The 25,489-nt window shown below is 41.9% G+C and overlaps 1 protein-coding gene across 3 annotated transcripts in view; it reads left to right on the top strand.

Annotated features, from left to right (window-relative positions):
- The window catches only part of MICU1 (mitochondrial calcium uptake 1), a 224,330-nt gene that overhangs the window by 68,163 nt on the left and 130,678 nt on the right, over positions 1 to 25,489 (top strand). For all 3 annotated transcript variants that reach the window (XM_075935002.2, XM_075935003.2, XM_075935004.2), the window contains 3 exons: positions 5,591 to 5,771; positions 16,539 to 16,701; positions 23,366 to 23,409. In XM_075935002.2, coding sequence (XP_075791117.2) covers positions 5,591 to 5,771; positions 16,539 to 16,701; positions 23,366 to 23,409 — 388 coding nt within the window. The remainder of the gene's footprint in view (positions 1 to 5,590; positions 5,772 to 16,538; positions 16,702 to 23,365; positions 23,410 to 25,489) is intronic.

Genomic DNA, 25,489 nt, shown 5'->3' with positions numbered 1-25,489 from the left:
GCACTAAGTGTGAAGCTGTCACCCGAAATACTTTTCTTTCCTCAATAATATTAAATAAAGTTCTCTGGAAACAAAATATAACATTTTATGCATGATGGTAATTAAGTAATCTTCCTCTTTATTTTCCTGATTTAGTAGTCAAGAAATAGCCCTAACTGTACTAATTTTAACTTGAATATTTCAAGTATTAATTTTCTATTGTTGTGGGTTCTTTTTTAAATTTTGTACTAGTATCAGAACTTTAAATGACTTCACTGGATTTGAGTTTTTTTGGTATGTGATTTGATAGACAATATCTGCTAGGTTGAGTCCTACTTAAGATGTCCATGGTCATCTGGGTTCCTTGACTGATTTTTATTTCTCACCTGTTTACTACATTGCTCACCTACTGTCAACCCCCTTCCTGTTTCTGGCAATAGGCCTGATTTGGGAGGTAACTGAAGAGCCCTGCAAGACATGTAAGTAGTCCTATTGTCTTCTTGCTGCATTGTAGGACTGAATCCATATGCTGCACAGTAACAAGCAGCAGTTGCGACAGTGACTTCAAATAATATTATAGTCATCTGACGTATCTATTTCTTGACATTTTGAGATTAGTGTAATTATTAGCAAATAATCTAGGAAAGATCTGTCATACATGATGAATAGTTGTTCAGAGTTATTCTTCCTCCTCTGACAGATACTTAAAGTCTCTCTCTTTAAAAATAAGTTAATACTTGTGTAGCTTGTCAAGACAATGAAATCTCAGGCTATACAGTATTTCCTCATTTAACACTATAGATATGTTTCAGAAAATGACTGTGTTAAGTGAAAACATGTTATGGGGGTCAATTTTCCCATTGAAAATAATGGACAAGGTGGGGGTTGCGTTTCAAGCGGTGGTATCTGTTGGGACTGGGACATAAGATTGGGGGAGGAAAGGGGACTGGGTTACAGCAGGGAGGGGAGGTGTTTGGCTCTGGGGGAGGGAAGGGCAGGAGAGGAGAGGAGAGGAGAGGAGAGGAGAGGAGAGGAGAGGAGAGGAGAGGGGAAGGGGATTGGGTTGGGAGTATGCCCATGTGACAGGACTTGCACCGTGTCTAGCGAGGGAGGATCGCTGGGGAACGGCGTGGTGAGTGGCGAACCCTCCACCACTTTGCAGGGAGGCGGGGGAAGCCCCGTGCAGCTGCCGGCAATGGGCCGGCTGGGGAAATTGTGTTATTCCGGGGAGGGTCGGGTAATTAAAAAATTCCCTAAAAGAAAAAATCATGCTATCGTGAAAACTTGTTAAGTGGGCATGTGTTAAATGAGAAATTACTGTACTACAGACCGTTGCTGGGATGGCTGTCAGCGGTGGGTTTTGTGACAAATATAGTTTTCCCAGCAAAAGCCCCTTGGCAGGGACAGTAATACTGACAATAGTTTTTTTCATTTGGGTGGTAGAATAAAGCTATATCAGCATAAGCATAGTTTTGCGAGTATAAATTGCAAATACGTGATGCAAGGAGTGATTTCCTCTGGCAGGAGCTGCTCCGGCCAGCTGGGCCCTCCGATTAACCGGTTACCTGGTAAGCATGCCGGTAAGGCTGAGGCTTATCGGGTGACTGTTGAACATTGACATCCTCACTAGCTATATTGGTAAAGCCTTTGAAGTATAGACCTAGACTTCATGGAAAGTATCAATATCAATTCAGTAATTTGCACATGATGTCTTACATTGTTTATTATGTGCCTTCTGGTAAATGCCTGCACTTAGGTACCAGCCATCTGCAAAATCCTTTCCTTGGGAGCTTATTATAGAAGAAGATGAGCAAAAGATGAAAGGGCGGGACCAGATGAGCAGCAATGTGTAAGCTTTTCTTGCTCATCAACAGAAATTGGCCCATCTTCTCTTTTAATGCTGTGGGACCAGCACAGTTACAATAATACTGCATACAAGATGTTGACTTATTATTTTGTAGTAGCAAATGCAGCAGAGTAGCCTGAAGCTAAAAACTTGAATTAAATTGAAAATACAGAAAGTTTAAACGCTAATATAATGTACATTTTGAAACATAGAAGAGTAGGGAGAATGGATGAAATAGTGAGTGAGGGGAAAAAACACATGGGTATTTCAAGAAATTTTATTTTCCTATTATTCCTTTCTCCACAAAGTTTATTAAACACATTGAATAGCTTTATTCTGCTGATTGCTTTTAAGTTATGCATGTTATCATACAAAACTTAATGACTACATATTGGTCTTCAGTAGGTTCTGTGTAGGGATCAGAAATCCAACTTATTTATTCAAAAAGAAAAACTTGCACAAAATACAGTTTAATAACATTAATCTTTCTGCAGTCCATTTAATATTGTCATTTATTTTTGATGACATGAGATGAAAACCAGTCTTTTTGTGGATAAGTATTTTGTGTATAGTATTATAAATAAGTGCCCAAAAGACCAAATCTAGATTGGGGCACCATGATGCTGGATGCTGAACAACTACTGTGGAAAAAAATAATTTTTACTCTGAAGTGTCAGAAGATAAAATAAAGAATAGGGCTGGTGTTACAATACGATGGGTTTAATTACAGAAGTAGGAAATGCAAATGAATCTGGTGAAGAATTGGTGCCACTTTCTTAGATACTGTCATAGACCCTAGTGAACACTATATGCTGGTCACCCACTAGGACTGCTGTTAAAGGAATGCGTGTCTGTGCGCTTTGGATTTTCTGGGGTGTATTAAACGTCCATTTTCCAGAACCTCAGCAGACTGCATCACCCATTCATCTGCTGGTGTAAGTAGCGAGGAGTCCTGTAGCACCTGTGGTATAAGTACTTATCCATGTAAGACTAAATGATTTCCCAAAGTGTTTCAAAATGACCTGATCTAAGCTCGTTAACTTTACACCCAAAACCTGACTGTCTGTAGTAGCACTTAAACCTACGATTAAAAACAGCGCAGCTTCTCCTCTACAGAACGTACTAGGACTTTCCATGCTGGTAAAATGGAACATGTAACTTATTGATGGTAGCAGAATCAGAAAATGTGTGATTCCTGTCAATACTACATCTTTCACCATGTCCTGTTAGGTTGCTTTTACCACTATGTATGTTGTCAGACCAAGTCCTGCCTATACAGGCAGTCCCCGGGTTACATGCAAGATAGGGACTGTAAGTTTGTTCTTAAGTTGAATCTGTATGTAAGTCGGAATTGGCGTCAGCCGCTGCTGAAACTGATCAGTTTCAACCGCGGCTGAATCTGGACGCCAGTTCTGACTTACATACAGATTCAACTTAAGAAACCCAGGCGTCCCCAAGTCAGCTGCTGCTGAAACTGATGAGCGGCTGATTCCAGGAAGCCTGGGGCAGAGCAACTCTGCCTTGGGCTTCCTGTAGTCAGCCGCTGGTCAGTTTCAGCAGCGGCTGACTTGGGGACGCCTGGGGCAGAGCAGCTGGGGTGCTGCTGGGTTGGTCCGGAGCGGCGCTGCGGGACCAACCCGGCAGCCCCCAGCTGCTCTACCCCAGGGATAGGCAAGAAAAGCCTGGTCTGCTGGGGGGGGGCACTAGCTGCAGCCCCCCCCCCAGCAGACCAGGGAGACGGGGGTGGCGGGACCGCCCAAGTCCTCCACGGCTTTGCTCCGTCTCCATGGTCTGCTGACTTGGGAGACGCGGAGCAAAGCCGCAGAGCACGCAGGCAGCGGGACAGTCCAGGCGCGCCGCGGCTGTCCCACTGCTGGCGTGCTCCGAGGCTTTGCTCCCCGTCTCCCTGCAGACCAGGGAGACGGGGAGCAGCTTTTCTCGCCCCGGAGGACAAGCCAGCTCTCCATAGGCACCACCTCCTACCCTCGCCCCCCCCTTGCTGCTTCTGATTCAGAGGCAGCAGGGGACTGGTGTATGTGTGCGCATGTAGTGGTTATGATTAACCAATATACATAGACTTATTGGTTAATCATGTATAAGACTACACTCTAACATCCCTAGTATTTTCTTCCCTTAAGCAATGTAGAATGATTTACTACTTCCAAATCTATCACATATAATAGCAATCAGTGACTTAATGTAGTTGTACTTTTCTTCTGGTGGTGTTTATTTTGAAGTCATCTATTCTCTTTTTTTATTTTTTTTTATGTAGTGCATGGAGACTGTCCACAGATGTGGCTGTGTTTTTCCTTGTGAAATATCAGTGAAGTAGCATTTTTATTTTTAAAACATAAGGAATTTTTGATACACCATTTTTACATTTTGTTGGTAAAAATGGAGACCAAATATGAACTCTTTTTGCTTGTTTAGAAGATTGTGGTTTTTAGGGTAGACTTTGTATATGAGATGTTATGCTTTTCATTAGTGGTGTTTTTGGACTGAGCTTTTTTGATAGATTGAATTAAAAGCAAAGTGTACTAAAGTTCTGTTGTTGAATTCTGTTGTGAAGTTTGAGTTGCTCTGTGTATAAACTGTAGCCTGGAACTTTTATGCCTCGAGAAGCTTTCTTTGCTCTTTGTTCATAGTGGGTTGACAGTAAGGCTGACTACGCAGTTAAAGTGAATTTTCATCTGCACAGTGGGTTACTGGTGAAGCTCGTGCAACAAGAAAAGAGCTTGAGTGTTCTGCTTATGTGCAGTATTTCTAATTTATGGATAACCAGCTTCAGTCTTCATTGTTCCTTCACCCTTCAAATTCACTAGATTCATCCGTGGATGAAATATGACAGTCATCTGCTTAAAATTAAAAAGAGAACCAATTGAGCTGAGGCCGGAAGGCTGCTGCTTCTGAGCACTGCAATACTGAAAATATAACAGAATTCCTATGCCTTTCATCATTTGGTCTTATTTTTGGTAGGAGTTTTAAAGGTGTTCTGAAAGACACTTTTAATGTCAGAATCTTTCTCTCTTTCTTTTTCTTTCGTTCTTAAAAATAGCGCTTACTGCATTTCAGTGGTGGATTTTGTTTGCTTTTTATTGGTTAGAAGATAAGCAGATGTGAACTAGCCTAAATCAGTCTGTGATTCATATATTTAATTAGGTCTTTGGAAACAAACAAATGAATAATTAATATTAGTTTGTTTTGCAAGGGTGCATGAATTCCACCAGGAGGGCAGGGGGCTATATCAGTATTTGTTGCAGATTCTTAAATATCCTAAATTTCATTTGCTTTTTAATCCTCAAAATACTGAATTGCAGCCAGTGATCCAGTCTAGGAAGTGTTGTGCATGATTCTCTTTTAGAGCACCATTACCTATCAGTGTTAAATCACTTGAGCTGCTTTCTTTTCCCAAATGTGCCAAATACCAGGCGCTGTGTCTGGAAATGAAGAAGTGGAAATTTACCATGCTAACATTGGACTTTTGTACCCTGTTAGTACACTAGCATTTATTTGTTTTTGTTTTTTTAATAAATACTATAGCAATAGTACCCATGGACCCCAATCAGGATCATGGCCCCATTGTACTAATTGTTGTACCAGACACATAGAAACAGTCCCTGCCTCAAGGATTTTAAAAACTCTGGCATTTACAGTCAAATCTGCTGTTATTCCAGTCGGCTTGTTGGTTGAACCGGTGTTTAATATTGTATTTACGGTCCCAGTTAAGTTTCTGATTGATCACTGTTTTATTCCTGCCCATCACAGAGCTTATGCAGAAGCATCATCGTCTGTAAAACACAATGCAAGGACAGAAACTAATGAAAAAGTGAAGGACCAAGAAGACGAGAATGGTGAGGATGATAGAAGGACTATTGAGTCAAATGGTGGAGGTACACAGCCAGAAGAGAAGAAGAAGAAACAACGTTCTGGATTTAGAGACCGTAAGGTACAAAAGCTTGTCACAAAATATGTTCTTTATACTGCTGCAGTTGAACAGTAATGAAACAGGGAGAGAATATAGGACAGAATTAAACTTTAAATGCTGGGAGTATTCATGGGTTTTCTTTTGGTATTTACTAGCCTTCATTTTCAAAGAGGACTAGTGACTCTTTCACCCCTTTTCTGGTTACTCAACTTGAGATGCCTTACAGCGGCTTGATTTTTGGGAAGTGTGGCCCTTTGGAAGTATCTCAAGTTGGATACCAAAAAAGTGAGCTTCTCAATCACTAGTTGCTTTTGAAAAAGTAGGCTTAGCGGCCTTTTACCTTGCTCTGTTAAAAAAGCAGTGATTAAAAATCTGAGAAGCATGGTATATTTAAAAATTGCATCTTAAGTGTCTTTCTATTTGTGGAGGGGCTTGGTATCAAGGGGCAGGACCTTTTTATTCCATGTGGTTATCCTCTCACCATGCCTACTGAAACCCAACTTCTCCCTCTTTTATCCATTTATTTAGTCCATGTTGATCATAAAAAATGTGCACCTATGTTTATTTGTTTGATTTTTCAACCCTCCTATTTGTAAACTAGAAAAAACACATTGTGACCTGCCTTCATTACTTGGTAGTCTTGAGGTCTTTGTACTGCTTAGAATGATTGACAACACTAGTCAGTCACTAGCTGTTACTATCAATATGACAAGATTACAGTTTGGTCTGACAAAATGACATAACTCGGTCTTAACAGGAGGCTGTATTTTTTTTAACTTCTCTGAATGCTTATTTTATTGTGCTATGTTTTATTTAGGACAACAGAAGAGCAAGAGTGTATTTTCTTCACAGTGCCTTTTCTATAATTTGGTTCTGATAGTTATTTTGATTTGAAGTCCATATGCTCTAAGCTGCATTTCATTTGTTGCTAAATTGTAAGTGGGTAGTATGTAGTGGCTTAATCACTTTTCATAAGTTACACAGGTTTTATTTGGAGATGCCAAATTCTTTTTTGTTATCAATAATTAGGTGAGATAACTCAGTTAAATTCCATATACTGTATCTGAGGGTGTCTGCTGGGGTTACTGACTATTCTTTTTGCTGATGAATTCCAGTCTAACATCCTCGGCTGAAATTTTCACAACTGTCTAAGGGATGTGGATGCCCCATGTCCGTAAATTTTATTGAGAATTAGGAGTTTAACTCCATTAGGCAGTTTTGAAAATCTAAGCCTTCATCTGTACTAGTTTTGATTAAAAAACATTATTTTTCGCTACCAGCAAAGAGAAAACTTGTGATAGTACTGTTGATAGGTCAGGGGGGTTCTTATTGGCTTCCTCAGCTGTTGCTTCCAGCTACTGAAGACAGGAAGCATTTGTTGGCTAGTATGGATATTTATTTTAAATAATTAGGAGTCTTTTGAATTGCTGGGTGCAGTGGCAGTTGCCCCTTTTGCCCCTACCTGTCAGCAGGCCTGGTCAGGCTTCACTAGTAAAATGTAACTCAACAGTGAGAATCCCAGAGTAAATTAGATTAGATTATTTTCTATGTATTTGAGCGAGTTTGTTTCTGTCTGTCTATGTATCTGTTGAAGAACTCCTTCTAAACAGTTTGAGCAGGCGTGGCCAACCCATGGCTTGTGAGCTGTATGTGGCTCTTTCCCCTCTCCCCCCCGTCAGTGCGGCTCGCGAAGCTGCCCCCATGTCCCCTAAACACGGCCCGTGCCTCCTGGCTCCCCTGTGCTCACTGGGGTAGGGGAGCTGTCCGAATCAAAATGGTGCATCCAACAGGAGCCTGTTGAGGCCAAAAAGACTCAAAACCCCTCTTTTTTTTTTTTTTTTCTTTAATTGAAGTCTTAGAGTTTTAAAGCTTGTTTATCTCCCATAGGCAGTCGGTGAAGGTAGGACTAGGGCACGCAAGCCCCCAGCCCCACACCGTCTGCTGAGGCCCTGACCCCTCCAGCATGGAGAAGTTGGAGGGCACGTGACCCCTAGCCTCCCTGGCTCCAGAGCTCAGGGAGGGCGCAGGGCATGCAGCCTAGAGCAGGAGGAGGGCAGAGGGCATGAGGCCCATAACCACTTCAGTTCAGAGCACAGGGAGGGGAGGGAAGGCACTTGGGGACAGCAACACTTTGCCCTCAGGATGCCTACAGTAGGTGTTCTGTGGGTGGGACCAGATTGGCGGTTTGGGAAAGCTGTGCTTTCACCCGCCTACCACACCTGCCGCCCATGTTATCCCCTAACTCAGGGGTGTCCAAACTTTTTTCAAAGAGGGCCAGATTTGATAAAGTGAACATGCGTGAGGGCCGACCATTTTGCCTGACATTCTTTGAACCATTAAAATTAAATGCAAATTAACTATTTTATGCAAAGTTTATTGCAAACGGCAAACGACATAACACCAACTATACGTGTTGTGTCCAAATATATTTATAACTGATTTAGACCAACTGACGTTAACTGAGATTTTACAATGTATTCATCTCAATTGAAAAAAAAAAACTTGCCTACACTAATGTGAAGGGTGAAACTGAGATCTGGACTGCAGTACATAGGCTAGGTCTGGTTCAAAGGCAGTGGTTTTGATGCGCAAAATGTCACGCAGGTGAGAGTCACTTAGTCTTGTCCTCACGCGGTTCTTGTTAAAGTTCATAGCAGAGAATGTCTTCTCACACATATATGTTGAGCCAAACAAGCTCAGCATTTTCTTAGCCAATGTTCGAATCTCTTGAAACCGGCTCTTATCCAGTTGGCGGTAAAAGTTCACAAGAGAGAGCTGTTGGTGACGACTGCGTAACTCGCTGTCACAATGCAGCTCAATGAGCTCGAGCTGCAGCTGATCTGGAGCATCCTCGGGGTCAACAGAGAATGGAGAGGAGAAAAGGCTGATCTCCTTTTCAATAGCTGCAAAGTCCTGAAAGCGCCGTTTAAACTCCCCAGCCAGAGATGCAATGTCTGCTGCATACCTGCTCGTTTGCGCACTGATATTGTCCTGTGGAAAACTGTTCATTATTTCCTGCAACGCTGAAAAATGTATGGTATTGGGCTGTGTTTGTGACAACTGCCTTATGAAAAGTTGCAGCTTTGTCCCAAAGGCTTTGAGGTGCGAATAAAGCTGGTTCACCGCTGCATCTTTCCCCTGAAGACTCGTGTTCAGTACATTCAGATGCTTTGTTATGTCAACTAGAAACCCCAAATCAGCCAGCCAAATGGGATCAGATAGTTCTCGCATTGGTTGTCCCTTTGTTTCCAAGAATTCTCCGATTTCCTTTCTGAGAGAGTAGAAACGCTGCAGTACAGACCCCCGACTGAGCCATCTTACATCGTTGTGATATAAAACATCTTCGTATTCAGCCTGGATGTCCAGTAGAAACTGTTTAAACTGGCGGTGGCACAGGGCTTTAGAGCGAATAAAATTAATAGTCTTTAGCACCGGTTTCATAACATGATCATATTTGAGATGTTTAGCACAGAGAACTTGTTGATGAATGATACAATGGAGTTTAATAGCTTTGCGTCCTTCTATCACCTTGTTACAGATTAGGGTTGATAATCCACTTCGTTCACCAACCATGGCAGGTGCCCCATCAGTAATAATCCCAGTAACTTTGTTCCAAAGCAGTTTCATGTCATCTATGGCGGAACTAACAGAAACAAATAAATCTTTTCCTCTTGTTTGGTCCGTAAGGCTCTGGAGGTCAAGTAGCTCTTCAGTCACATTCATTTCATCGTCCACCCCTCTCATAAAAATCAGCAACTGAGCTGTGTCAGATAGGTCCGTGCTTTCATCACAGGCTATTGAAAAGAAGTCAAAATCCACTCCTTTGGATGTCAACTGTCTCTTAATATCTGATGAAATCTTTTCAATTCTCCGTGCTACAGTGTTACGAGCCAGGCAAATGTTAGCAAACTCTTGCTTCTTCTCGGGACAGATATTCTCAACCATTTTCATAACGCATTCTTTGATAAAAGTCACCCTCAGCAAAAGATTTGCAATTTTTAGCAATTAACGTTGCCACCTCATAGCTCGCCCTTGTGGCATTTTCATTTGACTCACGGGCTCTTATGAAAAATTTCTGTTGTGACATTAAAACAGCTTCAAGTTGCTTCAACTTTTCACTGCGGTCGTGCCCTGTAAGCTTGTCGTATGTGCTATGTCTCGACTGGTAGTGTCTCTTGACATTAAATTCCTTATAAACAGCCACAGTCTCTTGGCATATCAGACAAACACAGTGATTCTCTATTTCAGTGAAGAAATATTCCACTTTCCACCTGTCCTGGAAGCGGCGGCCCTCACTGTCAACTTTCCTTCTCTTATTTACAGTCGCCATTTTTTAAAATTGACCAGAAGGGGAAGGGATCATGTGAGCGCAGTGCCAGAGGTTTAATACACTGCCCAGGTAATACACTGCACTAATACACTGCCCAACAAGAATTCTCTTGCCTTTGTGGCTGTTTGTGGCGAAGTCTCTAATGATGAGCTACACGTGCCTGAGCCCGTTTGTGGCGAAGTCTCTAATGTTCGCAGCTCCACGTGCCTGAGCCCGCCAGGAAGCTGACAGTGCGCAGGGCCAATCACAGATACTGAGCTTGAGCAGCTGCGGAGTCCGTCCCTGATCTCAGCAGCTGCGGAGTCCGTCCCTGCACTCTCAGCCCCAAGGTAGAGGGCTTGCAGGGTCAGAGGCGGGCGGAGAGCGCAGGGCACGCTGGCCCGGCAGGGTGAACCCGTAGCCAAGCGGGGGAGTGGGGCTGCGGACGTGCCCTACATGGAGGACTTTAGGACCGCAGCGGCCGCCATGGACGGCAGCAGCGCGGCCGGAAGCGGCGCCAGTCAGAGGAGCGCCGGGGAGCCAGGAGAGGGGGAGGAAGCGGGGGCTGTCCCTGCACTCTCAGCCCCAAAGCGGAGTGCAGGGGCAGGGTTTGGGACCGTGGCGGCGGCCCCCCGAAGCGGCGCGCTGAGTGCGCCAGTTAAAAAAAGCACCGGGGAGCCGGGAGAAGCGGGGGGCTGTATTAAATCCAACCACGGGCCGCATTTGGCCCGCGGGCCAGACTTTGGACATGCCTGCCCTAACTGTTTAACAAATGCAGTAAGTGATGAACTCCTAGATTAAGCATGACTCAAGTTATTTGGGCAGTGAATCAATGTAGAAGGAAGCTGGGATATAATCACCCAGCATCCATTAAAGACTGGTGCTGTGGTCATAAACTGATGATTCTAGGGCACCTATCTTCTCCTGTATATGTGTAATTTGAGTAATATTTATATTTGTTTATAAATGAGAGAGGAAAACGATGATGAAGTGCTATTGTAGCTGAAGGTTAATGACCAGTAAAACAATACGAATGGTGTAACTTGTTTGATAATTAATTTGAAAAAGAATGTGTGTGCTGCATTAGGACCGCTCCCATATAGAGCTTTGTGAAGCAGTTATTAGCTCTTGGCAGGTTTTCTGCATTATGAGGGTTAATTATGCAGAGACTTCATTTCAATATTGATTGCAGTACGCAGTCTAATGTAAATGAATGTTAATGCACCTACATTACTATGCAGGCTGTATGTAAAACCAAACCGGTAGAGTTCCTGTTCATCATCATATGATAGATCTGAGGCCCTGAAGACACTGTGGAAGTGAACTGAAATGTTAGTTACAGTGAACCTTGGTTTATTTAGGTTTCATTTCATGACTACAGAAGATATTTTCCTTCAACCTGTCTCAGAGAGTGGACTTTAAGCTTCCAGAATTATGCTTCTCTCTCGTTGTTGTGCATGGGGGAATCCCTGCATGCTGTTTTTTCAAACCGTCTTTCTAATCTGTGAATATTTGCATTCTGCCCATTAATACAACCACTCCCTTTTGAGCCAGGTGATACTGTCCTGAGGGTTTAGGTCAGAGGTCATCAACTGGTGGATCCTGAGGAGTCTCACGGTCAATTGCAATGGGCACTTGGCAGGCTCCCTGACTTAGCCTCATGCCACCAGCCCATTCCCAGGAGCGGCCAGTGTGGCCCTGTGTGTGTGTGGTGGAGGGGAGTCTTGGTGTGCTCTTCCGGCCTGCAAACACTGCCTTCCGCTGCTCCCATTGGCCAGGAACAGGAAACTTGTGGTCAATTGGAGCTGATGGGGTAATACTGTCAGAGAGGGGCAGTGCATGAACCCACTTGCTCCTATCCCCAGGGCCAAAGTGGTTTGTTGGTCCCTTCTGGAAGAGGTGTGTAGAGACCTGAACAGATAAAATCATCTGCCTGTGGATAGACATTGGTGTCCACTGATCTACAGGGCTTTCGTCCTAGGAGATGCTACAGGCAATGGAGAGGAGCGCAGTGCCACTGCTTGCTGGAGCTAGCTCTCTGCATTACCAGCTCTTTCTGGCCATGCAGCTGTACTGCTGCCAGCCCTGCTGCTACTCACATCTCCTGTCTGGGGTCATACAGCCCCCACTGGTGACAGGGCTGGGGTTGGCAGCACTGTGCTCCTCTCTTTTGGCCACAGTCTCTCCTGGGAGCAGAGCCCTGCAGATCACTGCATACTGATGTCTAACTGCAGGTAGTCCTTACTATCCTGCACACTCTCTTGTGTAAGGCTTCGCAGCACTGCCAACTTGGAGACACTGGTGGTAAGTGCTACCCTGAGGAAGCCCACACCACAACCCCCAGCATCCTCCCAGAGCCAGCATCCATACCCCCTTTGTACCCCAACCCCCTTCTGCACCGTAGCCCCCCATCCCAACCCTCAGCCCTTACCAGAGCCAGCACACACATCCCTTCCTGCACCCTGAGCCCCCTGCTGTACCCCAAGCACCTGCCCCAGCCCTGACCCCCCCCTTCTTACAGGCAACACTTCATACGCTCCTCTGCCCCCAAACCTCAATCTTGAGCCCTCTCCCAGAGCTAACATCCAAATCCCCTCCTAAATCCCAGCCTCCTGAACACCACCCCCTACCGCAGCCCAGAAAAAGTGAGTAAGGGTGGGAGAGATGGAGGGGATGGAGTGAGTGAGGCAGGGACTTCGGGGAGGGGCAGGATCAAATTCTGAATGTGATCTCGGGCATCAAAAGATTGGGAGCCAATGGTCTACATGTTGTCTGGAGCTTAGCTTTAAAGACTGCACAGTATCTTTTGACAAGCTTGCATTATCCAGATTATTGAAGTTTTCAGAAATAAGAAGAAATTGTTGTCGGAAGGATACCACTTGAGGAAACGTGAAATTCTTGCAACCTGTTGTGTTTCAAAAACAAAACAAAAATATTATTTTTTTGATCTGAAGTAACTGTACTAGAATTGACTTTATTCTTGGGTTTTGTACTGAATACATATTGTTTTCCCTCTTGAAATGACAGAAAAATCCATACACATGCAATATGTGTGTAAAATGTAACTGCTAGTAGTATTTTTGTATCCTATTGTCTCTGTCCTATTCATCCTCTGTCAAGTGGTGAAATAGCTTCAGCTGAGCTGATGCAGTTGTGAACAAGTCTGTGTACAACATGAAAGAATAAAATCAATCTTCATTTTTGTATGAGAAAATTTCAGTGCTCAATGTGTTTTTCTAGTAGATTGGATTTGAGAATGGTCTGCTAGATATTGAACTCAGATATTTTTTAAAATTCCACGTTTGTCTCAAATTCCCTTATTTGTATATGTACTTGTCGCTTTCAGATGTTTGCCCCTTGATGCTTATCACTGCTAATTAGAAAGAAAGTTTGCACTTTTCTGATTTAAAAGAATGACATCTAACATCCTTCACTAAGTTCTTATGACATTTACTAAATTCATTGTTTTTAAAAGATGCATTTTCTCCTGTCTTTTTTTTAATATTTTTGTCCTTTTCTAGACCTATGTATTATTTCTTAATCCCCATGTAAATCACAAAACCAAAACAAGATTTCAGCAGGATTTTGAATTAATCCATTATTGCATACTTATGCTCTACACTGATTATGCATTCAGTGGACTCCTATCTACAGCTAGAATCCATACACAAGATATAGCTGGATTCAGACATCCTTCCATATTTTTTCAATAAATTGCTAGGTCAGCTTTTGCCTATTTTTCAGAATATTACCAACCTCTGGTCCAGTAAAGATGATTCACTGAAATACTTGCTCAGTTCCTCATCCACTTTTTTTTCCCAATCTAATCTTATTCGGTTGCTGTTTTAGAATATAGCAGCCAGGAAGCTGACAGGCTGAACTTTTATATCCCCTTACTCTGAAGCTATGTGTTCTGAACTGAGTTCCTGTGAAGGAAGCTTTCCGACGGCTTCTTAGGTTTTTACAGAGTGCTAGGACATGAGACACTGTCTTTTCCAGTTCATGCTTTGAGATCAGTTATTGTTTATTCCAAGATGGAGGTAACAGTTTGCAAAAGCAGAAGAATATTTGACTGCCGGTAGTATAGAAATAATAGCAGTATCTGTCAACAAAGCCTCTGTCAACAAAAGCCTGCAGTCTAGACGTACCCTTGGTGTCTTATTGATTTTGTGATCATTTAGACTTTCCACTGACTTAAGTCAACTCTTACCGCATCTTAAAAAATAATGTAGGTCTAGAAAACAATTGCTTGTGCCACCACACTCCTACACCATCCACACATGGCAAATCTGTGTCCTGAGCCCGTCATACTCACAACCTTCTTGCCCTGAGTCCCTCACATATCCAGCCCAAACTCCAGCACCCCCACATCTACAAGCCCATGTCTTGCTCAGCACCTCAACCTTCCACCTGAGCCCAACACTCCCGAGCCTGGAGCCCCCTCCCCGAGCCAACATCCCCTTCTCCTGCATCCAAATTTCCTCCCAGAGCTTGTACTTCTCGCCCCTTCCCACACCCAAATCCCTCATTCCCACCCCACACCTCCTGTCTCAACCTAGTGAGAGTGTATAAGGGCTGGGGATAGCCAGTGATGGAGAGGAGGGGAACAGAGCAGATGAGGCCTCAGGGAAGGAGGGTGGGGATTTTCATGAATTGGTGGGTCCCTCTGGCACCCCCCCCCTCCTTTTTTTTTTTTTTTTTTTTTTTTTTTGCTTGACAAACCTAGAGGTTCCTTGAAAAGCTGAAAGGGTTCCTTGGCCAAATAAAATTGGGAAACACTGATCTACACAATATACATAGACGTAAAACGTAAAAACTTAAATATCTTGGAAACAGTAGCCAATCAGTTGTTTTAATTGTCATATTTGAATTCAAAATACATAATAAATAGCACATTTTATCTCTGAAGCAGATGACTTCTAAAAAATTGTAGACCGGTGTTACCTGACCCTACCTTCCTTTGGATACTTGAATCTGTTTATCCCCAGCTTCTCTCAGACTTTCACCTCAGAGTATCTGACCTGGCCTGAGTCTCGACTTCTGCTTTGACCACTAGGTCAGACTACCAACATCCCGGTCATGATACCAACTCACATGTTCTAAAATCATGAGTCAAGTCCCCCAAAATTGTACAATAATAGTACAATTTTTTAAAATAGCAAATGTAGTGGTCTTAATTTTTGAACATTGATGGTTCATGTTCTTAAATTTTTCTCCACAACCGTAAGAGCTAGAAACTTAGTTTTTAAAAAATGAATTCTGAGATTTTTCAAGTAATCACATGACTTCAGTGGGTGTGACTTGAGGAAAACATGAGACTTGAGATAAAATCAGGGCTGCCCTTACTATGAGGCGAATTGAGGTGGCCACCTCAGGTGCCAGACTGGGGGGGGGCGCCACTAGGACCCAGAGTGTAGAAAATTGTCTGCTGCTGGTGCATATGTATTCTGTCTTCTCTAGATGCACAGAGATGGTAGAGTGTCATGAGAGGAGTAGAACAGGAAGAAGGCAGACTTGAGACCTTTCTAAGTTTTGGCCCAAGCGATGGGCCATGAGGGCATCATTTGAGCTCCTTTCCTCAGGTGCCAAAATGTTGTAGGCCGGCCCTGGATAAAATATGGGATTTGTGAGAAATTCCTGAGAGTTTACACTAGTAAGATCTCTCTCAACAGTTTAAAATGTACATCAACCTAACTGTGTCACTCAGAGGTGGAAAAATTCACATGCCTGTGTGATGTAGTTAAGCTGACCGTAATTCTTGGTTTAAATGCATCTAGATTTGAGAGAATTATTCTGACAATATAGCTATTCACTCTAAGCAATGGATCAGTTGCAGTGACTAAAAACCCATTTCATTTCTGTAGTAAGTAGGGATGTTTCAATATTGGTTAATTAAATAGTCGACTCACCTCATGAATTGTTATCAGTTACTCGACCAGTCTATAGTCCTCAGAGGTGGTGCTGGCAGCCCCACTCCTGATGAGCCATCTGCCATTCCGAGGCAGAAGTGTGGGGTGCCAGGCAGGAGCTGGTCCGCGAGGGAAGCCAGTTTAAAAACCAGCTCTCCTCACAGATCGGCTGCCTGTTGCTCCATGCTGCTGCCTCGGATACCCTTTAAATGCAGAGCTGCAGCGGAGGTAGGTTCTGTACCTGGCACGAACTAGGACTGAGCCAGGCTGCTGGCCTGCCTGCTAAAATATTAATTGTGTGGGGGGGGGGGGAAGGTGGCGGAATACGTGTAGCATTAACATAGAAGCTTTTGCTTATCAGTTAATATTATTACATCTCTAGCAGGAAGTGTAGCTGTGCTGCTGTAGTGTAGATGTAGCCTAACCCCCATTGTGCAGCCATTGCCATATTATGACCGGTTCCAGATACAAAGTTTTACTTGGTCTCAATATGGACTAAGAGTTGGAAAATTCTTTTATGTAGTGACATGTGTTTAATTTTAATTTAATTTAATTTAATTTAATTTCTAGGTGATGGAATATGAGAACAGAATCCGAGCTTACTCCACTCCAGACAAAATCTTCAGATACTTTGCCACCTTGAAAGTAATAAATGAGCATGGAGAATCGGAAGTGTTTATGACACCACAAGATTTTGTGAGATCTATTACTCCCAATGAAAAACAACCAGAACGTAAGTAATATATACAGTAATTACATTTGGGGGTGATTTATGTAATGAAGAGTTCAGAATGAAGTTTTCATTGACTGTTTAGTCACCTTTTACATCTCATTACACAAATAGGTTGGCAGGGGACCGTCCTGTCTTTGTATGTGTTTATATTCCCTAACACAGTAGGCCCTGCTGCTGCTATGATACAGTTCCTCTAAATGCATGTACTTCTGATGTATAATCGTATACATAGAAGTAATAGAGTACAACAGAAATAGTTTCATTCAGCAGGTAATATATTGACCTTTTCATCAGAAGACTATAAAGATTAAATTTCACACCAGCACTTGGGTTTGTATGCACTGCAGACTTTGCTTTGCAGTACTACAGGATAATTAGGAATGAGAATTTATTTTTTTCTTTTTTTAATATTTCAGCAGATGTCAGTGCTTGTTTTTAAGCATTTTTTTCTATTTTTAACTATTTAATTTGTCAAAATTGCAGAAAATTGAGGGTTATGTCAGGCAATTTAATGACAGTAGATTTTGAGATTCAAAATGTAAAACTTTATACTGTCAAAGCACAAATTATCAACATTGCATGTCAAAATATACAAAATAAATATATGTAAACTCTAGGTTTCAAGAGTTTTTTTTTCTTATTTTGCCTTTATATAAATTGTGATTACCGATGGAAATGTTTTTTATTTAAATGTGCATAGTGAAATCGATGTTTACTTATTTTTACTGATAACATTTTAATCTGCCCAGCCCTGAGGATAATGCTGATGTTACAATAAATGACAGTTTTCACAGGAAACAGTATTTACAGTGTCTATATATTTTCCTTTTGCCTGTTTCTTGTAGCTGTTCAGTTAAGTTAGATGTAGTATCACTGCTGAGGTAGGTTTAGGAGAAACTGTGACTTTGCACTCCATATTCTTCATGGAAATATGCTTATGAATATGACATAATTGGAATATGCTTTATGCAAAATACTTCATATAAAATATCATTAGGAAAGTTTATAATCTGCTGAGTGTGTATATTCTATTCTTACACATGTATTCTGTATACATTTTAGAAATTTAAAGCAAGGTCAGGGTTTGGTTGTCCCTGGAATTCAATTGTTTCTCATAAAATGGAAAGGGAGGAGTGTATGACAGTAGGAACTGTATACTTTGGAATGACCAAAGGGGGCAGCAAGTGCCCCAGCCAGAAGCCACCGGTTGACATGTTGCTCCGCTTCTTGCCTCTGCGGTGAGTGTGGGTGTGGGGATGACCCCTGCTGCTGGGACCTGCCTTTTACCAGGACAGGCAGTGTGCAAAATACCATACCCCTTCCCCTCCAGACTCTGTGTTCAGAGCTACACGTGGCCCTTGCAGCCGGTGCAGGGGCATAGAAGGAAGGGATTCTGGTTGAGGAACCTGCTGGGCTTCTGTCCAGGAACTGCACAGGAAAGCGCCCCCTGGCCAAAGCCAGCCTCTGACACCCTTTCCCCTGCCCTTCCAACCTTCTGCCCCCTCATTCATCCCTACCCCCTCCCAAACACTGCACCCCAAACCCTTGCACTTGCTCCTGCACTCCTGCCCCAAATCACAACTCCCTCCCAGACCCTGCCTCCCCTCCTGTACCTCAGCCTCCTGCCCCAGGTCACAATCTCTTTATGTATCCCAGTTCTTTACCACAAGCTCCTTTCTGAAACCAACCTCCATCACAGACCCCATATCTCCTCTATTAATATAGTGGAAGAACCACTTACCAAATTCTTGGAGTGGCCCCCCATCAAAAAATATTACCTACCTCTGAGCTAGAAAAAGCTGAGCCTTTAGTAGGAGAGTGCCTGCCATGAGTTATGTGGAGGTAGCCCTCTAATTCCTGCACTGGAACCAATGAAGTGTCTGGTATACTGTGTGAGAACATAGGTGGTAGGCAGGCAGTAGCCCTTTCCTGTGTCTGAGTTTAATAATTTGTGGCCTGCTGCTTAAAATCAATTTGTCTGTCTTCATTTAACTGCTTAGTCTGCATCAACAGGGATTGATGTGCATTTGTTCTTTTTACCTTTAGAGGATAGAAGTACAGATGTTCCTGTGATTGCCTTAAAGTTAGTTTTTCTGTCTTTATGTATCACCTGCTGAGTAATAAAAAGATGGGCTACAGAGGGAAATTATATTTTTATTTACTCCTGAAATTGAATATAGTTGGCTGTGCTGAAGACAATTAAACTGTACAGATCCTGATGTGGAATTATGGAGAGTGAGTTGTTATCTGATAAAAATGAAAGGCACAATGATTATTTCCACTTCCTTCAGCAGCAAGTCTGCCATGATCTTGGTAACGTTGCAGGTTTTTTAAGGACTTGCTAGCTCATAGGAATATTTAAAGGTGACCTGCAAATGATTTTTTTTTTGCTCATACCCTTATTTGTTGCTTGAAGGAAAGCTCTGTAAATTTTGACGAGTATCAGAGGAGGGGTAGCGTATTAGTATTGGAGACATCTGATTAAGTGATTCTTAGCCTACAAAAGCTTATGCACAAATAAAACTGTTAGCCTTTAAGGGGCCATTGCACTTGTCATTGTATATGTAAATGTTATTGTTATGAAATTATCTTCTTTACTAAGTTTTACCTTTTTAAAAATACTAATAATTTCAAGTTTGTTCTTCCCTGGTTTTGGTGAGAGGGCTTCTCAAGGAAGAGGGAGGTGGATGTATAGTGTCAAAAATTGAAGATGACTAATTCTAATGAAGTTGCTTGCATCCAAAATTTAAATAAGTAATTGAAGCTGAATATTTGTCAATGAAAAGAAACAAAACATTCTTCTAAGCATCCCTTCTTTCTCTCATTTGTCCAGCTTTCTCTTAGTTCCTGTGTTGTTACCATTTCACTAGGTCTCAATTAACCTTCCAGTCTATACAAACCCTCAATTTCTATTGTAAACATTTTAATTGAGGCAGTGGCAACTAGGGCATGTCTTCACTAACCACCAGATGGATGGGCAGCAGTCACTCCATTGGGAGTCGGTTTATCATGTCTAGTATAGCTGCGATAAATCAGCTGCCAAATGTTTCCTGTCAACTCCAGTATGCCACCAGGATGAGAAGAGTAAAGGGAGTCAACAGGAAAGCATCAGCCGCGGACTTACTGCAGTGAAGATCTGCAGTACGTAGCTCTAAGTACATCAAATTCAGCTACATTAGTCATGTGGCTGAAGTTGGCGTAACTTAGATCAGTGGCTCACAGTAGTGTAAATGAGACCCGTTGATGCACTATTTACAGGTTATGGTGGTATGCAGTAGTATTCAAGGCAAGTACTCATAAGACAAAGGAGTTTCAGTTTCTAGCGATACTTTTGATGTCATACTTCATTTTTTTATGATATTATATAGTAGCAGATGGTGACTGTTATAAAAGAGGGCTACATATGAAGAAAACGGATTGTGAGTTTTGTATTGATGTTAAAAATCTTAAGAAAGAACATTGTCCTAATATACGGCTAGAAAAAGCTGCTCAGATAAGTGACTCACACCCAAGGCCTCTGCCCACTCTGTACCCTGTCTCCCAGAGAGATGTAAAATCTAGTTTAATCAGTTAACCGGTTAAACATTATGTTTAACCAGTTAACTGCTTAAACGGGCAGGCGGGAAGAGTGTGGTCAGGCCAGAATGGCCCCTTTAATGCAAGCAAGGGGATGCTTCAGCCCCTGCAGGTTAACTATAACTGGTAAACATCACCTAATTAGGATGATGCTTACTAGTTAAGCATTCACATCCCTAATCTGCCACCCAGACTCTGCACCCTCATTTCCTGCCCTGAACCCAGGTCTGCTGACAGCAATTCTGAGCCCCAGGGCAGAACAGTCAGTAAAGCCTCTGCTGGTGCCCAGTGAGCTGCGCAGCTGGGCATGCTGTCCTGGCACTGCCAGGGCTGCTCTGAAAAAATGAAGCAACTGCCAAAATACTAGTATGCTTAAGGACTTTTGCAGTTCATAAAACTGTCACTTTTGCATGCATATTATCTGCACGCATAGCTCAGCTTTAAAACACCAAACAAATCTGTGTTTCAGCTAGAAATAGTCATGCTTTCATGGCAAATATCAGAATACTTTTTGATACTGGAAAGGAAAGGAGAGTAGAAGGCATTCCCTCAGGGTTACACAGTTTCTCTGGAATGTCAGCTCTTCATCTGATTAATACTTAATATACATGGAACAGAAAAAATAGGTAATAAAGCAAGTTACAGTGCTGTAAAGTACTAGTGTGAGCCAGGCAATAGCACTGAGAGCTGTGCTCTCACACCTGTTAGCTATACCCCTTACAGAGGTGGTTTACATAGAGTGCTGGGAGAGCTCTCTCCCAGTGCTTGTGCCATGGCCGCACTTACAGTTTAAAGCACTGCTGCAGCCTTGCTTTAAAGTTACTGTTAAGTGTAGACATAGCTCCAGTTCATTTTGTGTGCATGTGTGAGATCCACAGAGCTCTCCTTATCTAAACTCTTTCTTTCTTTAAACAATTAACACCTTCTATGTCAACCTTGTCTGAAATGTAGCCATGCAAATGTCATTAGCTAGGCCTATCCACTAGGGAAGTAAAATCCTATTAAATAAGTTAACTGGTTAATCTGGCAGGGGCTTGTGGCCCGGCTGGAGTGCCCCTACCCATGGCACACCAGTGGCTGCTCTGGCTGGGATGGAGTACCCCCTATCTGCGGCGGGGCCCCAACAGGCTGGAACAGCCCCTCTGCTTGTGGCCCAGCTATCCACACACTTTTACTTGAGTATTCAATTCACTAAAGCTCCATCCTGCAAATATCTATGCATGGGAGCCCTCCACACGCATAACGGTTTACTGGATCAGTATCGAAGCCAGAGTGAATAGCATTAAAGCAGCTTCTTAAATGGCACCAATCAAAATAAATTCACAGATTTATTTCTTTTACCTGTACTTGCTTTGATTATTGTGCTCTATCCATAAGGTCACTTCCATGCAGCCACACCCCCACCCCTCCCCATATGGCAGCAACTCACCAGATAACTTGGTACCACATCTCTGCCACCTTCCCCCTCGTCCTGTGCAGTCTTCCCTTCCCCATCCCACTTAGCCCCCATGCTTTCTGAGCAGGTTCAATCGTACACAAAATCTGGAGCTTATTTTATTTGACAGTCTCTTCAGTTTCTTCTTTAGAACCAACAAGCTCACAGTGGTCTGGGAGACACGTTAGCACAGTCCACATGTTATTTACAGGATAGTGAAATAAAAGCTCATCCACCAACATGGCACAAGGTTAGGTAATCAACATAGCCCACGGCAGATTATTCAGAAGCATTAATTGTGGTTTCTGTGTGCCTCACACCTTGAAAAGGAACAGATTACTTTAAGGAAGGATAACTTCTGAAACTGCACACTGTAAATTCATTTGTACATCTGGGTTTCTTGACATGCACACAAATATTAGGGGGATGACTGCTCAGTTTGATACCCGCAGATCCAAAAAAGGCATCTGACAGTTCTCTAATTTTTCATTCAGCCTTTTAAATTAAGGACAGGGATTTTTACTGCATTGTCTCAGATAGGTCGAAGAGATCACAATGAAGTGATGAACAGCTCCATTTTCTGCTCTATGACCATTATGGATCTTTGAGTAGAAGGGGAGCATTTTATCAATTTTACTCCTAAAAGGTAACAGGAATCTATTCTTCACCTTACTGGACAAGTTACTTTTTCTTTCTTTTCAACCCCAGCTCTCTTTTCTCAGTCAGGTTAACAGGAGGATCTGTTAATTTATAAAAATACCGGCTGAAAACATGTGTTTTATAGTAAATTTTGGTCAAACCAGGAACTCAAAATCTCTACACTCCTGTGTGAATTACTGCCAATAATCTCAATAATCCAGTTATTCGAGAGTTCAATTTAAAGAATGTATTGTTTTTATTATTGCTGTACAAATCATTTGCTAGCCTTCCTATATTAACTATTAAGCTTTCATTGGTGTGCATAAGCTTGGTTAGGCTGTAGAAGTAGATTGAAATATGCCTTCTTCCTCAGCAGTATAAATATTATTTTCCTTCTAAGAATAAAATCCTTCTGTTCTGTGGTGATATGATGTGCAGAATATGTTAATATAAAAACCTTTTGGTTAATGCACTTTTTAATTCTGAATGTGCCTTCCATGTTTTTCCTTTTTATTTCTGAATTCATTCATATGTCACTTTACCCCCCACAAGAACTGGCGAAATTGATTTTTGGTTGAAGTATACCTTTGTTAATTCTGGGAGGAACAGAAAATTTTATTTAACCTGAAAATAATTCTTTTTTTAATTACACTCTGTGCCAGGCTCAAATAAACATGCTTGATATCTGGGTAAGGATTAGTAATGGGGTAGAAATCATTTCAGTTTAGAACATTAGGAAAAAAGGACTAGTAGAGACTAGTGGTGGATGTGGTGCTATCACTGTCTGTTTTGTGTGTGTTCTGTAGTTAAATAGGTTTTCCATGTTCATGCTGTGAATTGGACACTTTTCTTGAACCTCAAGAAAAAACATGTAGAAAAACAATTGATTTCCTTTCTTCTCTCTCTGCTTTCTAGTCATGTTACCTTCAAATAACCTGTTATTTTCTTTTAAATGCCTTATCAAAAAAGAAGCACTGCTCTAAAAGCATTTTAAATCTGTTTTTCCTCTTTCAGATCTAGGTCTGGATCAGTTTGTAGTGAAGCGGTATGATGGAAAGGTGAGTAGACTTGACATATATGGTGTCTTTATATCTATAACCTCTCTAATTTTCTATTTAAAGCTGAAATGAAATAAAAAACTGTCTTTGTTTAAGCTAGAACATAGTTGTATTTTTATCATATAGCTGAATAGGATGGAATGAACAAAAACTTGTAATGCTTATAAAATCAAAATAACTCCTCCCTGCTGGTGGGAAAGGGAGTTGTAATATGCAAAAGTCAAAGTTAGTTGAATTATCCACATAGAGGGTTTCATACAACCATATGAGGAAGTATCATCATATTTCAGAGAGAAACCTGCTAGATGATGATCATATTATAACATGATTTGGTCTGCTTATATGGATGGAACAACACTGTAACCTAGCTATTTTACAGCTCTGAAGCCATGTTCTTCCCTGTTGTAAATCTCCCTGAAATAAATGAAACCATATCAAGAAGGAATTTGGCCCAGAGCTGTAACACAAGTAGATAACATGGTTGAAAGACTGCATGAACCTTTAACACAGATGGGGCCAAGCTATGTTAGATAAGACCAATACTTAACATAGATTTATTTAGGTATATAGTTGTTGATCTAAATTAACTTTTGAGTACGCTACGCTATCTTAGTTGATAGCTGCATAAAAATGGGAGAGTATTCAAGCTCCCCTTGACAGCTTATTCTGCAAAAGTCTCATTTTGCAAAATTTGTCAACTCATGTGCAACAAAATGCCTTAAAAATCTCTTTAGCTGAGAAGGTAATGTTTGACCCTTACATTGCTGAATGATGTACCTGGCATGCAGCAGCGGATTTAGGGCAGGGTGGCTGCCCCGGGCCCCACGCTTCCCGAGGCCCTGCGCATGCGCCGTGGCGCCACAGCACATGCGCCTTGTCAAAGGGAGGGCCCTGCAATATTTCGCTGCCGGGGCCCCGCGGCACTCTCATCCGTCCCTACTGGCATGTAATGTTTCAATGTGATCAGATATGTCGAAAAAGTCCTGTAATTTGATTCTATAATTAAATAAAATCCTGCACAATTTAGATTTAAATGAATCTTAATTATTTGCCTGTTTTGCCTTCAATTAAATTGGTTTTTATTTAAATTTCAGTGAGGAGGTAGAGGGACAGAAAGCAGAGCAAGTAATCAGATAAATGGTTTTTGTCACTTATTGCATATGAGAGTTTCTGTTTACCCCACAGAGCATTATTCTACTTTGAAATAGGCAATCAGTAACTGTTTCCTTTTGGTTTTGGTGACTCTTAGTTAAAACTGAAATGTTAAGCACTTGTTTGTCCCATTCTTTGTGTTTTCATTATTTAAAAAAAATGGAATATCTATTCTGTGCCAAACTTCAATTATTTCTTCCTTTGTTTACTGATAATCAACTTTACAACAAACCACTATCATGGCTGTATTTTGTCAAGTTATCAAATAGAACAGAGGTTCTCAAACTTGATTGCACCGCAACCCTTCTGATAACAAAAATTACTACATGACCCCAGGAGGGAGGACTGAAGCTTGAGCCTACCAGAGCCCTGCTGCCCCAGATTTGGGGGCAAATCCAAAGCTCAAGGTCTTCAGCCTCAGATAGAGGCCTGTAACATGACTCTTGTTTTCCAGAGCTAAACTGGTCCAGAACTGTGGCTTTGGCCCTCGGCAGTGGGCTCAGGCTTCATGCTTCAGCAAGTCTAATACAGCCCTAGCCACTCTATTTAAAATGGGGTTTTAACCCACAGTTTAAGAACTGCTGAGATAGAATGTTGCCTCGGAATGTATATTAAACAAAAATGTCTTAAAGAAATTCTGACTTGGACACGATTTTGTATAGCTTTTCCTCTGTTCCTGAGTACTGTACATTATACTCCCATAATATTGGGTAAAAGTCTCAAAGCAGACATTGCTGAACTCAGCCTTTTGTTCTGCTGAGCTTCATTGCTGGATAGAATTTTAGTGCGCTATAATGTTATAGTTATAGCAGCAGTATTTGAAATTAGAACTGACAAATGAAGGATTTCCAGTTTGTGGGAAATTTTGTGATTTTTGAAATTTGGGTTTGTTGAAATATAAACAAATACATTCTATTCAATATTCTCC

This window comes from Pelodiscus sinensis, chromosome 8 (genome assembly GCF_052426305.1).
Source record: "Pelodiscus sinensis isolate ZL-2025 chromosome 8, ASM5242630v1, whole genome shotgun sequence".
Taxonomy (NCBI): Eukaryota; Metazoa; Chordata; order Testudines; family Trionychidae; genus Pelodiscus; species Pelodiscus sinensis.
This window is presented reverse-complemented; position numbering and strand designations above follow the sequence as displayed.